Source organism: Phyllobates terribilis, unplaced genomic scaffold (genome assembly GCF_046119375.1).
Source record: "Phyllobates terribilis strain yellow unplaced genomic scaffold, ASM4611937v1 Scaffold_4__5_contigs__length_816908805, whole genome shotgun sequence".
NCBI lineage: Eukaryota > Metazoa > Chordata > Amphibia > Anura > Dendrobatidae > Phyllobates > Phyllobates terribilis.
This window is the reverse complement of record NW_027362764.1, coordinates 764,022,973-764,035,718: the sequence shown is the minus strand read 5'-3', so window position 1 is coordinate 764,035,718 and position 12,746 is coordinate 764,022,973. Positions and strand designations below refer to the sequence as shown.

Here is a 12,746-nt window from a genome sequence, read left to right as displayed (position 1 = left end):
TCAAAATATAAAACGAATTAGTAAACGTAACGAAAATAAAAAAATCAAAACGACAAAATTGCAGGTTTTTTTTGGCCGCCGCAACATTGTAAAAAAAAAAAAATGCAGTAAGAGGCGATCAGAACATCATATCCACCCCAAAATGGTATCAATTAAAACGTCAGCTCAGGATGCAAAAAATAAGCCATCGCCCAGCCCCAGATCCCGAAAAATGAAAACATTACGGGTCTCGGAAAATAGCGACGTAAGCAAAAATTTTTTTTTTTTCGGAAAAATTTCAGATTTTTTTTTCCACCGCTTTAAATAAAAAAAAGCAAAAAAACTATAGATGGTTAGGATCTGCGTTGGGTAAAAACTGCAGCGTTACATTCAGGTAAGAGGAACGGAGAGGTGCAGAAAGAAAAGAAAAGCCTCGCCGGATTCAGGAGAACAGTGGCATCTACACCAGGTGAAAAATAGACGTATTCAAGGCTGTTACGTATGACCGAGGCACTTAAAGTTCTTTAAAATGGTGGCTCACACTCCTGATGGCCCAAAACTAGAAAAAAAAATTGAAACTCCAGAATTGTGGGAAAAAGAAGCAATAAAAAGCGATGAAAACGTTGTTTATACGCCAAGATGGTTTCAATATATCACTTCAACTCGCAAAATAACCCCACACTGATACTCCCCCCCTTTGTAGGTCCAGCAATATCTACTTTAGTAGATATACTCGCAGTGGTAACGTTGCGACTTCATCTCCTGTGATCATCACCAGATTACATATGAACCCAACGATTGTCTGCAGCGGTCACATAGGCTATAGTTTTATAACATCACTTCTGCAGGCAGTAAACAAAAAAAAAAAAAAAAAAAAAGGGAGCTGCAGATCACTGATCCTCTTGGAGTGATTTTGCTTGTACTTTCTTCTTCTCCTATGTCCAGGTAAACTTTTCTGGTATCAGGTCCACTACGACATGCACGTCCGGACTCACACCCGGGAGCACCTGTACTACTGCTCCCAGTGCAGCTACTCGTCCATCACCAAGAACTGCCTGAAGCGTCACGTCATCCAGAAGCACAGTAACCTGTCCATGAAGTGTCCGGCCCCCGGCTGCAGCTACTCCAGCCCCGACAAGTACAAGCTGCAAACCCATCTGAAAGTGCACAGTGAGCTGGTGAGTACATCCACCCCCGTCCTCCGATACCTAACCATTCCAATCATTTCATTTACACATTCCTAAAAATTAGTCCACAATTCTAATATAGATATATATATATATATATATATCTATATATATCTATATATATATATCTATATATACAGTGTATATATATATATATACATATATATATATATATAAATATATATATAGATATCTATCTATCTATATATATATATATATATATATATATATTAATATATAGATATATATATTTTATTATAATATAATATTAATAATTTAAAATCAGAATGGTAAAAAAAAAAAACTACCAAAACGTGCCACGCAAAAAACTAACTCTCACACAAAACCTAAGCCGTCAGCTTTCCTTTCGTTTCCACATTCTTGCTCATCAGGACTCCATATTTATGTGTGGTATTCTTTTTTTTTTTTTCCACAATATCGTCGTCATCATCTTCACCTTAGAAACACATCACAAGACATATAAAGTTTTTCCAAAAGAATTCCCTTTTTAGTACTTTTCCTTGCAAGTGGGTAAGCTCTGGGAGGAACACTGAGCAGCGTGTGAATGGCAATGTCCTGTATCCATAATGACCGCTTGGGGAAAAAAAAATGTCATACATATGTTTATTTCTGCTGATTTTCATATACAAGAGTTGTGTAAATGGCATTCGGAGACAGGGAAGCAGTACTATCTGTGCCCACATCATATTCTGAGGTTAACAGATGGGCAATACTATCTTCTCCTATATTTATAGAGAAAGATGGGAAGAAAGTACTGTCTGTGCCTGCAACATTTACATGGAGAGCTGGAGGCAGTACTTTAAATTCCTGTATCATTTATAGAGTGTGGCAGTACTATCTGTACCTGCAGCATTTAGATGGGAGAGACGGGGAGGCCAGATTTTGGGATTCAAGGTTATTTATAGACAAAGACAGGGAGACAGTACTCACTGCGCCTGCCACATTTACAGCCATATTATTGGTGCCTATCTCATTTACAGAGAGAAACAAGGTGGAAGTACTATCTGTGCCTACATAGTTTGCAAAAAAAATGTAGGGCAGTGATCTCTGTGCTTACAACATTTAAAAATTAAAGGGAAGTCAATACAGTACTGTGTGTTTTCACATTATGTACAGAGAAAACAGGGAGACGCTACTGTCTGTATTTGCAACATTTACAGAGTGAAAAAGGAGGCAGCACTATCTGTGCGTGCAGCGTTTCTAACTCCTTGTATCTATTTGAAGGAGCAGATAGTACTGTATTGCCTCCTTTGTTATTCTGATAATGATGTAGGAAGGAGGCAGTGCAGTACTATCTGTTCCTACAAATAGATGCAAGGAGTTAGCACTATCTGTACCTGCAGCATATATAGGGGGGGAGATGTTGAAATGATACTTTCTTCTACATATTGTACAGAGAAAAGCAGATAGGCTATCCTCTGTGCCCTCATCATTTGCAAAATAATACAGGAGGCAATACAGTACTAGCTGTTCCTGCAAATAGTACCAACTCCCTTATCTGTACCTGCAGCTTTTATAGGGGGAGAAATGGGGAAACGATACATTCTGCGCCTACATAATTTACAGAGAATAGCAGGGAGACAGTCCTCTGTGCCTACATCATTTACACAATAGTAAAGGAGGCAGTACAGTACTATCTGTTCCCACAGAGAGAAACAGGGACTTAGTACAATCTGTACATGCAGTATTTATAGGGGCAGAGATGGGGAACAATGTATTCTGCGCCTCCATAATTTACAGAGAAAAGCAGAGAGTCTGTCCTCTGTGCCTACATCATTTACAGAATAATCAAGGAGGCAGTACAGTACTATCTGTTCCTACAAATAGAGACAGGAAGTTAGCACTATCTGTACAGGCAGCATTTATAGAGGGGAAAGATGGTGAAACGATACATTCTGTGCCTACATAATTTGCAAAGGAAGGCAGGGAGACAGAATAATAAAGAAGGCAGTACAGTACTTTCCGGTCTCGCAGAGAAACAGGGAGTTAGCACTATCTGTACATGCAGCACTTCTAGGTGGTAGAGCTGGGGAAGTGACACCTTCTGCGCCTGCGCCCATTAACTCAGTAACTCGACTTCTCATCAGGACGGTGTACAGTATGGAGACGCGCGTCCTCTTGGTGCAGAACTATTGGATCACCAGTTTATGTAAGAGACGTCCGAGTGAGGTTAGGATGAAATGTGGTGTACGTGACTCGCCCTCACAGGGTGTCATTCAGAAGATGGTACAGAGACCGACAGCAACGGGATAATTGATCCCTTCTCATGGCGGAAGCCGTCCGCAAAATGTGGCAGGACACAATCGATGAGTCTGGAGGAGTTTCCTTCAAATCCTCTGAGACGGCTAACGCAGAGACTGGGAGATCTTACTCAACATGTCAAGGGGCACAATTACCTGCGTATAGTGTCACCGTCACTGAGGAGCTCAAAGCGAGAGACATGGTGAATACGGTCCGATACGGGCACTGCTTCCAGCGAAGAAATATTGGACATCCCATTGTTCCTTTGTTGGGTTACGTTAACTAATGAAGGAACAGGCATTGCATCGTCTAACCGGCAGTGCTACCCATTTGTGCCTCGTTTCTCCCTGTAAATTACAGTGGGTATAAAAACCCCGTTAAAAGTTCCACCTTATCAAACTATAACCCGTTTCCCAATGAAAGCACACAGCAATTGCAGAGGGATTCCACGATCACCCCGCTCTGCACTTCATACCAGTTCTCGGCATCTTTTTGTGTCACGTACTCTATGGGTTATCTGTCTGAAGAAGGTCTAGAAAAGACTGAAACGTCATATATTTTACTGTGGATTCCAATTAAAATTATTTTCTCGCGTTATACTTCAGTGTCTAGTTCTCCGATGTAGGCTTTGGCAGAACACAGCCGGGCTTGATTGTTTTTTTTTTTTTTTTTTGTAAAAAAAGGCTTCCGTTTTGCCACCCTACTCCACAAGCCAGACATATGAAAAACATGAAAGATCGCTGTCACATGCAGTAGACAATCAGTACTTGCCAGAAATTCCTGCAGCTCCTTTAATGTTGCTGTAGGCCTTTTGGCAGCATACCGTACTAATTTTTTTCTGGTCTTTTTCATCAATTTTTTGAGGAACATCTAGTTCTAGGTAATGTCACTGTTTTAAAGGGGTTGTCTGGTCAAAAGTGATAAGTCTGCAGTCACTCTCTGTGACTGCAGACTTATGAATCCCCCCCCAGCGCAGGCACTGAGCGCTATTGGGATTCGCCTTTTCAGACCTGGGAACGGAGGATATATATGTGTCATACATACCCCCGGCCAGTGGGCACGTTCGACTAGAAGGCGCATCTCCGCTCAATACAATTGTTTGGAGAGTGAGCCCGCTCCCACTAGCCAGAGTATGTATAACACATACATACCCTCTGTTACCGGGTCAGAAACCGGCGAATCCCCGCAGCACACAGTGCGTGCGCTGGGGGGATTCATAAGTCTGCAGACTTATCACTTTTGACTAGAAAACCCCTTTACGCCCTTCTTGATGACCTTTTTCACAATGCTACGTGGTAGATCTAATTCCTTGCAAACCTTTTTGGTACCCTTCTCCTGACTGATAACTTTAAACAGTGAGATCCCTTTGCTGTGTTGTCAGCTGTTTACAGACCATGGCTTTTGCTGGAAAATACAACTAAGAAAATGTTAGGAAAATTCTATTAAAACGGTGAAACTTTCTATGGGGTTAATCGGAATTCCTGTAAATGACGGCGGCTGACGGAGCACAGACTACTGTGTAACATGAGTGTAAATGTCATTGGCTGATTCTGAACACACCCCCAATTATAAGAGGGTGTGAACACTTATGCAACCACTTAAGTTTTGTTATTTTTAATTTTTTACTGAAAATGATTTTTGTTTCTCAATGGGCTTGTACAGATTATGGGCGACGTTAGAGGTGGAAAAAGTTCTGAAATAATTCTTTGTATGATTTTCATTTTAACTGGGGTGTGAAGATTTTTTTTTTCCGCTATATATGAGCACAAATAGTACTGCCATACCACCTATCACTGTAAATTATATTTTTGCACACAGTATTGTCCCGCCATCTTTCCTGAGCCTTGCAGGCACAGATAGTGTTGCCTCATTGTCTTAGCCCTTCGCTTTTGTGTCTCTCCGTGTGTTATGGTCCGAGTATGGATCCCGATGCACAGACTTTCCAGAGGTCTCCTGGTCCGACAGACCCCCGGACCGTCCATGCATCACGGTCCGTACTAGAACCGTGACACACGAATGTGTGAAGAAGGCATTATGATGATGAAGTAACAGAGACAGGGTGGCAGTACTATCTGTGCCTGTGTGATCAAAAGGAAACATCAGGGTTTATATACATAAAGGTGTATGTAGTTACACTGAAACTTTGCACCAAGATGGGGTGGGGGGGAGAAGCCAAACTATGTTGGAAATAGTCCTAAAGTCCAGAAGAAACGGTGGAAACGGAGTCTTCCTTCTTCAGGCTCTCGAGTTGGTCTTCTCTGAGCGCCATCAACCGTTTAGCAGCGGTCACATCTTCCAGCCTTCTCCATTGTGCGTCAGTAGCTATTTCCGAGAATCCATAGGGGTGGACACAGGGCTTTTAATTAGGCCCCATGCACTCGATACGGTCTTCCTAACCGAGAGAAGACAGCGGGGGGGGGGGGGGTCTCTGCGGCCTCGGGAAGAGCCGTCCTACCTAATGAAGACCTTCGTCACAGGCGCACGCGGTGGTGACAAATTATTTGCCCGTCGGTCCCATTAACGCTTCCGTCAAGGCCGCGATGTGCTGTAGGAAACGAGCACTGCCATCGTTAATGATGTGCAACCAGAAACCCAGGTGTGTTTTCTATGGGAAGAGCCGCGTACACTGATATATATTTATAGCCGCTGATAAAACTTTTAGTGCATGCAATTATTCAGCTTCCCCACCGCTAGATTGTAGCCGAGCCGTACGCCGCCGGAGTAGGTGCATGAAATTGGCAACGTGCTGCTCCGAGGCAAAGCCTCCCCCTACATCATCCCTATAGAAAGCGTCTGAAAAGGCTTTTCATTGTAGACTCAGCGGGGGGTCTGGTAAATAAAACGCAGAGGATGTATCACTAGATGACAGCCCGCCGCATCAATCGGTCACGTAGGAGCCAGCTAGCGAGACACAATATTTGCATTATTGTACATTTTTCCCTTCTCTCATGCATCTTCAAAGCGACGGGGTTTGACGCATCGGAAGAGGGGCTCTGGTTGTATCAATATTGGCGCCTCTATACTTGAATTTTTTTGAGGACACTCTGGACGGCGAGTGAAACTAATCAGTGGATCCTTGTCGAATTTTTCACCGCGAATTACTAGATGCAAGATTGGAAACATTTATATGAAGAATCAGCTCGTTGGAAAAGGGTATTCTAGTCGGAAGAGTTAGGTGCAGTTCACATCTGAAAGACGCGGACAACTCTACAGAACTCCACACACCCTAATGTCAGTCAGCGGGATCTGTCAGGCAATGTTGGAAGCCACCATTATATTGTTATACATACACTATTATATATAGGGGCAGTATTATAGTAGTTATATTCTTGTATATAGGGGGCAGTATTATAGTAGTTATATTCTTGTACATAGGGGCAGTATTATAGTAGTTATATTCTTGTACATAGGGGGCAGTATTATAGTAGTTATATTCTTGTACATAGGGGCAGTATTATAGTAGTTATATTCTTGTACATAGGGGCAGTATTATAGTAGTTATATTCTTGTACATAGGGGCAGTATTATAGTAGTTATATTCTTGTACATAGGGGGCAGTATTATAGTAGTTATATTCTTGTACATAGGGGGCAGTATTATAGTAGTTATATTCTTGTACATAGGAGCAGTATTATAGCAGTTATATTCTTGTACATAGGGGGCAGTATTATAGTAGTTATATTCTTGCACATAGGCGGCAGTATTATAGTAGTTATATTCTTGTACATAGGAGCAGTATTATAGTAGTTATATTCTTATACATAGGAGCAGTATTATAGTAGTTATATTCTTGTACATAGGAGCAGTATTATAGTAGTTATATTCTTGTACATAGGAGCAGTATTATAGTAGTTATATTCTTGCACATAGGCGGCAGTATTATAGTAGTAATATTCTTGTATATAGGGGGCAGTATTATAGTAGTTATATTCTTGTACGTAGGGGGCAGTATTATAGTAGTTCTATTCTTGTACATAGAGGCAGTATTATAGTAGTTATATTCTTGTACATAGGAGCAGTATTATAGTAGTTATATTCTTGTACATAGGAGCAGTATTATAGTAGTTATATTCTTGTATATAGGGGCAGTATTATAGTAGTTATATTCTTGTACATAGGGGCAGTATTATAGTAGTTATATTCTTGTACATAGGAGCAGTATTATAGTAGTTATATTCTTGTACATAGGGGGCAGTATTATAGTAGTTATATTCTTGTACATAGGAGCAGTATTATAGTAGTTATATTCTTGTACATAGGAGCAGTATTATAGTAGTTATATTCTTGTACATAGGAGCAGTATTATAGTAGTTATATTCTTGCACATAGGAGCAGTATTATAGTAGTTATATTCTTGTATATAGGGGCAGTATTATAGTAGTTATATTCTTGTACATAGGAGCAGTATTATAGTAGTTGTATTCTTGTACATAGGAGCAGTATTATAGTAGTTCTATTCTTGTACATAGGAGCAGTATTATAGGAGTTATATTGTATATAGGGGCAGTATTATAGTAGTTATATTCTTGTACATAGGAGCAGTATTATAGTAGTTATATTCTTGCACATAGGCGGCAGTATTATAGTAGTAATATTCTTGTATATAGGGGGCAGTATTATAGTAGTTATATTCTTGTACGTAGGGGGCAGTATTATAGTAGTTATATTCTTGTACATAGAGGCAGTATTATAGTAGTTATATTCTTGTACATAGGAGCAGTATTATAGTAGTTATATTCTTGCACATAGGCGGCAGTATTATAGTAGTAATATTCTTGTATATAGGGGGCAGTATTATAGTAGTTATATTCTTGTACGTAGGGGGCAGTATTATAGTAGTTATATTCTTGTACATAGAGGCAGTATTATAGTAGTTATATTCTTGTACATAGGAGCAGTATTATAGTAGTTATATTCTTGTACATAGGAGCAGTATTATAGTAGTTATATTCTTGTATATAGGGGCAGTATTATAGTAGTTATATTCTTGTACATAGGGGCAGTATTATAGTAGTTATATTCTTGTACATAGGAGCAGTATTATAGTAGTTATATTCTTGTACATAGGGGGCAGTATTATAGTAGTTATATTCTTGTACATAGGAGCAGTATTATAGTAGTTATATTCTTGTACATAGGAGCAGTATTATAGTAGTTATATTCTTGTACATAGGAGCAGTATTATAGTAGTTATATTCTTGCACATAGGAGCAGTATTATAGTAGTTATATTCTTGTATATAGGGGCAGTATTATAGTAGTTATATTCTTGTACATAGGAGCAGTATTATAGTAGTTGTATTCTTGTACATAGGAGCAGTATTATAGTAGTTCTATTCTTGTACATAGGAGCAGTATTATAGGAGTTATATTGTATATAGGGGCAGTATTATAGTAGTTATATTCTTGTACATAGGAGCAGTATTATAGTAGTTATATTCTTGCACATAGGAGCAGTATTATAGTAGTTATATTCTTGCACATATGAGCAGTATTATAGTAGTTATATTCTTGTATATAGGTGCAGTATTATAGTAGTTATATTCTTGTATATAGGGCCAGTATTATAGTAGTTATATTCTTGTACATAGGAGCAGTATTATAGTAGTTATATTCTTGTACATAGGAGCAGTATTATAGTAGTTATATTCTTGTACATAGGAGCAGTATTATAGTAGTTATATTCTTGTACATAGTAGCAGTATTATAGTAGTTATATTCTTGTACATAGGAGCAGTAATATAGTAGTTATATTCTTGTACATAGGGGGTATATTATAGTAGTTATATTCTTGTACATAGGGGCAGTATTATAGTAGTTATATTCTTGTACATAGGGGCAGTATTATAGTAGTTATATTCTTGTACATAGGAGCAGTATTATAGTAGTTATATTCTTGTACATAGGGCAGTATTATAGTAGTTATATTCTTGTACATAGGAGAAGTATTATAGTAGTTATATTCTTGTACATAGGAGGCAGTAATATAGTAGTTATATTCTTGTACATAGGGGCAGTATTATAGTAGTTATATTCTTGTACATAGAAGCAGTATTATAGTAGTTATATTCTTGTACATAGGAGCAGTATTATAGTAGTTATATTCTTGTACATAGGGGCAGTATTATAGTAGTTATATTCTTGTACATAGGAGCAGTATTATAGTAGTTATATTCTTGTACATAGGGGGCAGTATTATAGTAGTTATATTCTTGCACATAGGAGGCAGTAATATAGTAGTTATATTCTTGTACATAGGAGCAGTATGATAGTGGTTATATTCTTGTACATAGGAGCAGTATTATAGTAGTTATATTCTTGTACATAGGGAGCAGTATTATAGTAGTTATATTCTTGTACATAGGGGGCAGTATTATAGTAGTTATATTCTTGTACATAGGGGGCAGTATTATAGTAGTTATATTCTTGTACATAGGGGCAGTATTATAGTAGTTATATTCTTGTACATAGGAGCAGTATTATAGTAGTTATATTCTTGTACATAGGAGCAGTATTATAGTAGTTATATTCTTGTATATAGGGGCAGTATTATAGTAGTTATATTCTTGTACATAGGGGGCAGTATTATAGTAGTTATATTCTTGTACATAGGAGCAGTATTATAGTAGTTATATTCTTGTACATAGGAGCAGTATTATAGTAGTTATATTCTTGTACATAGGAGCAGTATTATAGTAGTTATATTCTTGCACATAGGAGCAGTATTATAGTAGTTATATTCTTGTATATAGGGGCAGTATTATAGTAGTTATATTCTTGTACATAGGAGCAGTATTATAGTAGTTGTATTCTTGTACATAGGAGCAGTATTATAGTAGTTCTATTCTTGTACATAGGAGCAGTATTATAGGAGTTATATTGTATATAGGGGCAGTATTATAGTAGTTATATTCTTGTACATAGGAGCAGTATTATAGTAGTTATATTCTTGCACATAGGAGCAGTATTATAGTAGTTATATTCTTGTATATAGGGGCAGTATTATAGTAGTTATATTCTTGTACATAGGAGCAGTATTATAGTAGTTATATTCTTGTACATAGGAGCAGTATTATAGTAGTTATATTCTTGCACATAGGAGCAGTATTATAGTAGTTATATTCTTGTATATAGGGGCAGTATTATAGTAGTTATATTCTTGTATATAGGGCCAATATTATAGTAGTTATATTCTTGTACATAGGAGCAGTATTATAGTAGTTATATTCTTGTACATAGGAGCAGTATTATAGTAGTTATATTCTTGTACATAGGAGCAGTATTATAGTAGTTATATTCTTGTACATAGGAGCAGTATTATAGTAGTTATATTCTTGTACATAGTAGCAGTATTATAGTAGTTATATTCTTGTACATAGGAGCAGTAATATAGTAGTTATATTCTTGTACATAGGGGGTATATTATAGTAGTTATATTCTTGTACATAGGGGCAGTATTATAGTAGTTATATTCTTGTACATAGGGGCAGTATTATAGTAGTTATATTCTTGTACATTGGAGAAGTATTATAGTAGTTATATTCTTGTACATAGGGCAGTATTATAGTAGTTATATTCTTGTACATAGGAGAAGTATTATAGTAGTTATATTCTTGTACATAGGAGGCAGTAATATAGTAGTTATATTCTTGTACATAGGAGCAGTATTATAGTAGTTATATTCTTGTACATAGGGGGCAGTATTATAGTAGTTATATTCTTGCACATAGGAGGCAGTAATATAGTAGTTATATTCTTGTACATAGGAGCAGTATGATAGTGGTTATATTCTTGTACATAGGAGCAGTATTATAGTAGTTATATTCTTGTACATAGGGAGCAGTATTATAGTAGTTATATTCTTGTACATAGGGGGCAGTATTATAGTAGTTATATTCTTGTACATAGGGGGCAGTATTATAGTAGTTATATTCTTGTACATAGGAGCAGTATTATAGTAGTTATATTCTTGTATATAGAGAGCAGTATTATAGTAGTTATATTCTTGTACATAGGGGACAGTATTATAGTAGTTATATTCTTGTATATAGAGAGCAGTATTATAGTAGTTATATTCTTGTACATAGGGGACAGTATTATAGTAGTTATATTCTTGTATATAGAGAGCAGTATTATAGTAGTTATATTCTTGTACATAGGGGACAGTATTATAGTAGTTATATTCTTGTATATAGAGAGCAGTATTATAGTAGTTATATTCTTGTACATAGGAGCAGTATTATAGTAGTTATATTCATGTACATAGGAGCAGTATTATAGTAGTTATATTCTTGTACATAGCAGCAGTATTATAGTAGTTATATTCTTGTATATAGAGAGCAGTATTATAGTAGTTATATTCTTGTACATAGGGGACAGTATTATAGTAGTTATATTCTTGTATATAGAGAGCAGTATTATAGTAGTTATATTCTTGTACATAGGAGCAGTATTATAGTAGTTATATTCATGTACATAGGAGCAGTATTATAGTAGTTATATTCGTGTACATAGGGGCAGTATTATAGTAGTTATATTCTTGTACATAGGGGCAGTATTATAGTAGTTATATTCATGTACATAGGAGCAGTATTATAGTAGTTATATTCTTGTACATAGGGGCAGTATTATAGTAGTTATATTCATGTACATAGGAGCAGTATTATAGTAGTTATATTCTTGTACATAGGAGCAGTATTATAGTAGTTATATTCATGTACATAGGAGCAGTATTATAGTAGTTATATTCTTGTACATAGGGGACAGTATTATAGTAGTTATATTCATGTACATAGGAGCAGTATTATAGTAGTTATATTCTTGTACATAGGAGCAGTATTATAGTAGTTATATTCTTGTACATAGGAGCAGTATTATAGTAGTTATATTCGTGTACATAGGGGCAGTATTATAGTAGTTATATTCTTGTACATAGGGGCAGTATTATATATGTTATATTCATGTACATAGGAGCAGTATTATAGTAGTTATATTCTTGTACATAGGAGCAGTATTATAGTAGTTATATTCATGTACATAGGAGCAGTATTATAGTAGTTATATTCTTGTACATAGGGGACAGTATGATAGTGGTTGTATTCTTGTACATAGGAGCAGTATTATAGTAGTTATATTCTTGTACATAGGGAGCAGTATTATAGTAGTTATATTCTTGTACATAGGGGGCAGTATTATAGTAGTTATATTCTTGTACATAGGGGGCAGTATTATAGTAGTTATATTCTTGTACATAGGGGCAGTATTATAGTAGTTATATTCTTGTACATAGGAGCAGTATTATAGTAGTTATATTCGTGTA

General features: G+C 36.7%; 1 protein-coding gene across 3 annotated transcripts in view; it reads left to right on the top strand.

The window, feature by feature from the left end:
- The window catches only part of ZFAT (zinc finger and AT-hook domain containing), a 346,703-nt gene that overhangs the window by 84,332 nt on the left and 249,625 nt on the right, over positions 1 to 12,746 (top strand). For all 3 annotated transcript variants that reach the window (XM_073679918.1, XM_073679919.1, XM_073679920.1), the window contains exon 8: positions 925 to 1,157. In XM_073679918.1, the coding sequence (XP_073536019.1) occupies positions 925 to 1,157 (233 nt within the window). The remainder of the gene's footprint in view (positions 1 to 924; positions 1,158 to 12,746) is intronic.